The sequence below is a fragment of the Monoraphidium neglectum genome (assembly GCF_000611645.1).
Source record: "Monoraphidium neglectum strain SAG 48.87 unplaced genomic scaffold scaffold00181, whole genome shotgun sequence".
In the NCBI taxonomy this organism is placed as follows: domain Eukaryota; kingdom Viridiplantae; phylum Chlorophyta; class Chlorophyceae; order Sphaeropleales; family Selenastraceae; genus Monoraphidium; species Monoraphidium neglectum.
In genome coordinates this window covers 1,319-6,488 of record NW_014013447.1, presented here as the reverse complement: position 1 = coordinate 6,488, position 5,170 = coordinate 1,319, and the positions used below count along the sequence as shown (strand labels likewise).

Genomic DNA, 5,170 nt, shown 5'->3' with positions numbered 1-5,170 from the left:
TGTGTGTGTGTGTGTGTGTGTGTGTGTGTGTGTGTGTGTGTTGCTTGCAAAGGGAAAGGTGTCCGCCGGATTCACAGGCCAACAACACAGAAAGTGATCACACCGAGGTTGGTGGAGGCCCGAGCCACGGCTGGTTGCCTGCTCATCGACAAAATTCACCAATAAACGTGACCCAGCGGTCACCCCACCACCTCTTTGGGGGAGATGCGAAAAAGATGTGATCTGACAAGCCTCCAAGCACCGCCCTCTCACGCGCACAAGCAAGCACACCCACCCATCCACCCAGCCACCCTGCCAGCCAGCCACGCCCCACCCCCACCCGCCTACCACACACACACACACACACACACACACACCAGCACGTACATGCACACACACCCGCGCTCACGCACCTTTGCTGCGGCCTCCTCCTGCGCCCGCGCCTCCCCCGCCCGCATGAGCCGCTCCTCCCGCTCCGCCCGCGCCGTGCTCTCCGCCACGGCGATCGCGCCGGCCTTGGCAGCACGCGCCTCGATCGACGCGTGGAAGGCGGCCAGCGCCGCGTCGCGCTCGCGCTCCTGCGCCTCGAGCGTCCTGATTGACAGGCAACAGCACACAGGCATTGTAGAGGGCTGATGTGGCAACAAACATGTAAACTTTCAAAGTCCAAACTGCACAGCACAAAATCAGCCCACAGAGTAAGAGCAAGGGCGGCGCTGGCCAGCGCAGCCACTTGCAGCCAAAAGGCACGCGGCCCGCAGCCTTGGCGCCGGCGTTGGATCGCACCTGATCGTCTCCCGCATCAGCTCCTCGTCCTCCCGCCTCTGCCGCGCCCCCGCCTCGCGCCGTGCCGCCGCCTGCGCCGCGCGCTCTGCGACCGTGCGGCGCATCGCCTCGGCGGCGGCGGCCGCCTTGCGGGCGGCGTCGGCCCGCGCCGCTTCGAGTTGGGCGCGCGCGGAGGCCAGCAGGGCAGCTTCCTCCTTCTGGCGCTTGGATTCGCGGCGCCGCCGCAGCGCCTCATTGGCCGCGAGCTGCGGCGGGGGCGGACGGGAGCGCAGGTGGCACACGCGTGTGCGCGGGCGTTAGTGGACAGTAGGTATGATGATGTTATGCAACATGATGTTACTAGGCTGAGCTGGCGACTGTCCATTGACGCTTTTCAGCCCGCCGACGGCGGCTCCAATGCGGGTGCAGCAGAAAATCAGACTAGGTTCGCCGCCGCCAGCCCCACCCACAGTCAATGCCGCAGCGCGCAGGTGGGCCGTCTGGCCAAGCCTGACCTACCCTCTTGCGCGTGCACACAAACCACCCCCCATCAAATCCACCTGCATCCCTTGCACCCACCGAATCAGCCACCCATCAACTCACCAAAAATGCACACAAAAATGCCCAGTTGCTTACGTGCACACATGAGCGCTTGGGCATACGCGCAAGAGCAAGCAAACGCACGCACGCAGGCACGCACGCAAGCACACACATGCATATGCACACATCATCTCCACTGCCCACCTGCTCATCCCTGTCTGCCCTGAGCGCCGCGTGCTTCCCGGCCTCCGCCGCCGCCCGCCGCGCCTCTGCCGCCTCGAACTCCGCCGCCCGCAGCCGCGCCTCCCGCAGCTCATGTGCCTTCGCCTCCGCCGCCGCCCGCGCGGCCGCCTGGTGCGCGGCGACCTGCGCGCAGCGCCTCGCGGCGCGTGAGGGGGGTTTCCGCCGCGGCGCTCGGCGGCTGCATCGCTGCTGGTGGGGCATCCCGTTGTCCCACAGGGGTTTCCCCCGGGATGGGCCGTGCGCATGCAGCCTTGAAGCTTGCATGGGCCGCGCCCTGAGCGTGCCGTGGACAGGCTGTGATGGCATGCCTTGCTGCTGGCAGAATGGCCCCGCGGCACACGTTGATACGCAACATCCACCTTTCATAACGTGTGACTTTTACACACATATGCACTTGCACAAGCGCACTCGCACACGCACCTGCCACACATATGCGTACACACACAAGTGCGCGCAGGCGAAGTGCCCCCCCTGCCTCGCTCACCTGCACACTCAGGACCTCCTCCTGCGCCACGCGCGCGGCCGCGGCCGCCTCAGCGCGCCGCGCCCTGTCCGCCGCCGCGCGCTCCGCGTCCAGCCGCTCGAGCGCAGCCCACTCGCTGCCCGCGGCCAGCCCGAGCCGCGCGCGCACCAGCGCCCCCGCGCGCGCCGCGTCCTCGGGCCTGCCGGCTTTGTGGTAGTCGGAGGCGTATACACTCATGTACAGCTCCTCGCGCGGCCCTTTCGGCGCCGCGGCGCCCGCCGGCGCGGCGCTGGCGGCGCGCCTGCGACGTGGCAGCAGCTGCTGCTGCTGCTGCTGCTGCTGCTGCTGCTGCTGCTGCTGCTGCTGCTGCTGCTGCTGCTTCAAGTGGGCCTCACCGCGCGGATTCGCCGTGCTGGCTCTGCGGTCACGCGCGCCCAGACGTGTCAAATTGACAGCGGGGCTGGCTGCGGGGTTGGCATCGAAAAGCGTCTCCCGAAACTTGGCTGGGGGGAAGTGCGCCCTCACCTGGCAGGGCGGGCAAGAGGGCGTGGCTGCGTCGCAATTGTCCGGCGGGACGAGGGTGGCGGTGTGCACAGTGCAGGAGACAGTGCGAGTAGTGTGCCTGCCAGTGCAGCATGTGCCGCTCAGGATGCTGCAGATGGTACAATCACGCACGGCGTCGCGCACCCAATGCATTCCAAGGGTGGGCACGGACGCGTAGCGCTCACCATGCCCGCCCCTTGCGTGCACTCGCCAATGTCATACATACTCTCTGCGCGCGTTTGCGATTGCAGAATGCTGCCGTGCTTTGCCGTGCGTTGACCCTGTTCCCGGAATGAGCGGTTTCCGCTGCAGCCAAGATCCGAGAAGCAAATTGAAGGCGATATACCTCGCACAGTTGGATGCGGTGCAGGGATGCAGGGCTCGAATTGTTTCCGCGTGATTGCTGGGCTGGCCTTTCGGACGAGCAGCTTCGTCAGCAGCTAGTCAGCACAAGAGCCAGTCGAACGCCGATTGTGCTCGCTCACTGCCGCATTGTCAAACCTCGCCTTGGTTGGTGCTACCCATACCGCAATTGAACGCCCCAGGACGGCTATTCGGGTCAATCACACGTCGTTGGGAAGGTCAAGGCCAACGTGCAGCATGTTGAGGAGCGCCAACAGCCCGACGCCGCTTCAGGAGGAGCAAAATACATCCACAAAGCTCTGCGAGCCCAATCAGGTCGCCGGACGTGTGCAGCAGCGCCCTGTCGCCCTCCCCATCGGCTCCCCGGTCAGGAGCAAGAGGAGGCCCGCGCCTGTGAAGCTCACCAACCAGCGGTTGGCAGTACCAGGCCTCTCGGCTCCGCTGGTGGTGCCGGACGATTCCCAGCCCGAGTTTGGCGATCTGGGGCTCGGGCTCGGCGCCCATACGCTGCTGCGGCTACCTGGATTGCCGGCGTGACGCAGGTTCGATCGATCTGCATCCCTTCCGTCCTCCTGTCGTGCGATTTTGCCCCTGCACCAATGCAACAAGTGTGGTGCTGTCGCTGCTGCTGCGCTGCACGCTGCTGCCGCTGTTGCCGCTGTTGCCGTGGCGGTGCATGCGCATGTGCTGGGGTACCCTTCTCGGCTGCTTGCTGGTCCTCACCAAGGTACTGCCGGGCTGCTGTTAGCAGCCGCAGCCATACGTTGACAGCGCCCCCCCTCCCCCTCGCCCGGCAGGCCTCTGCATGTGTGAAGCCTTGGCCCCGCCAAGCTCCCTGTGAGCGGCGGTCAGCCGTGTACCCAGCAGCCTGGTCCCCTCTGTTGTACCACCATTTTGAAGTACTTCACATCACTATCACCAGCGGCAGCAGCAGCAGCAGCAGTAGCAGCATCAGGCATAGCGGTAGCAGGCATAGCAGGGCCTTGGCACGCCTGTCCAGCAGCACTTGGCCACGCATCCACGCTAGCAGTACTTCGGCCCTCCTCGCCGCCAGCTGGCCGCGCGACATCACTAGATATTCCTGCGTGCAGCCGTCCAACGCCTTTGGCGCGGTTGCAACGACCAGCAGGATGAAGCACAGCAGCAAGCGCAGGCGCACAGACGACGGCGGCCAAAAGGTGCGTTCCCTGTGAATTGAGATTGTTTGGTGTGCCGCGCGGTTCCGCGCGATTCCAGATGTGAATCTCAAATCGCATTGTGCCCGTCCACTTGACAGCCCAGCAAGTGCATGCGTGCGTGTGAGTGTCTGTTTGTGGGGGTGTGTGCGCGTGCATGTGCAGTGAGCGCTTGGGCTCTTCTCTTAACACAGAAACGGCGCGTATGCTTGTCGCACTGGCAAGCGCTTGCATCCGTGCTTTGCAGGCCCAACGTAGCCCGGGCCGCCTCGCCTGCAACCCCTTCCCCTCTGCTCACTGCCATAGCTCACCACGCCCCGCACCGCCGCAGGCTCAAAAAACCGAGCGCGCCGTCGAGCCGCGCGCCGCGGCCGTCGCAGCCGGCCCCGGTGCCGCAGCAGACACGGTGGGCCCGGCCATCAATCCAGCAAAGGCAGCGAAAGCCGCTGCGCGCGCAGCCAAGGCTATCGAGGCGGCGGCCAGGGCGGCCCGGAAAGCAGACAAGGCCGCAGCGAAGGCAGCTGCCGAGCAGCTGGCCAAGCGGCGAGCAAAGGCGCTCAAGCTAGAGGCCAAGCTTGCGGCGGCGGGCGACCCCAGCAAGCGCGCCGCACTGCAGGCAAAGCTGTCGGCGGTGCTCTCGAAGGTGGGGGCTGCGGCGGCAGCCGCCACCGCTGCCGCGGCGGCGCCGGCTGCGGCGGCGCCGGCCCAGGCCCTGAAGCGGCAGCGGCAGGCACCCGGCGACCCAACCCCAGCATTGGCGCAAGAGCGCCGGTCGCAGCCGCAGGCGCAGCCGCGGCCTTTGGTGTTTGCCAGGCCATCCGCGCCCTCCGGCGCCATCGGCGGCGTGAAGCTCACGGCCGAGGAGCGGGCGCGCCGCGCCCAGCGCTCGCAGCGCTTCGCGCCCGAGATCGCGCAGCAGAGGGGCGCGCTCCTGCAGGGCGCGGGCGGCGGCGCGGGCGGCGCCGCGGACGACGGGGAGGGGGTGGGGCAGCTGAGGCTGGGCGGGGAGGGCACGTGCCTGAGCCTGGAGAAGGAGTACCTCCGCCTGACGCGGCTGCCGCTGGCCAGCGAGGTCCGGCCGCCCGCCGTGCTGCGGCGG

General features: G+C 67.0%; 3 protein-coding genes across 3 annotated transcripts in view; 2 read left to right on the top strand and 1 right to left on the bottom strand.

Annotated features, from left to right (window-relative positions):
• MNEG_1743 (hypothetical protein) overlaps positions 1-2,757 on the bottom strand; it is a gene marked incomplete at both ends in the record, with an annotated part of 3,768 nt that extends 1,011 nt beyond the window's left edge. Inside the window, 5 exons of the mRNA XM_014049777.1 lie at positions 393-573; positions 766-1,010; positions 1,489-1,650; positions 2,012-2,515; positions 2,719-2,757. Coding sequence (XP_013905231.1) covers positions 393-573; positions 766-1,010; positions 1,489-1,650; positions 2,012-2,515; positions 2,719-2,757 — 1,131 coding nt within the window. The remainder of the gene's footprint in view (positions 1-392; positions 574-765; positions 1,011-1,488; positions 1,651-2,011; positions 2,516-2,718) is intronic.
• Positions 2,758-3,133: 376 nt separating this feature from the next.
• On the top strand, positions 3,134-3,433 carry MNEG_1742 (hypothetical protein; the record flags this gene model as incomplete). Its single annotated transcript, XM_014049776.1, has 1 exon — positions 3,134-3,433. The coding sequence occupies one exon, from the start codon at positions 3,134-3,136 to the stop codon at positions 3,431-3,433; it is 300 nt and encodes a 99-aa protein (XP_013905230.1).
• Positions 3,434-4,026: 593 nt separating this feature from the next.
• Positions 4,027-5,170, top strand: part of MNEG_1741 (hypothetical protein) — a gene marked incomplete at both ends in the record, with an annotated part of 2,260 nt that continues 1,116 nt past the window's right edge. Inside the window, 2 exons of the mRNA XM_014049775.1 lie at positions 4,027-4,074; positions 4,403-5,143. Of these exons, the coding sequence (XP_013905229.1) occupies positions 4,027-4,074; positions 4,403-5,143 (789 nt within the window). The remainder of the gene's footprint in view (positions 4,075-4,402; positions 5,144-5,170) is intronic.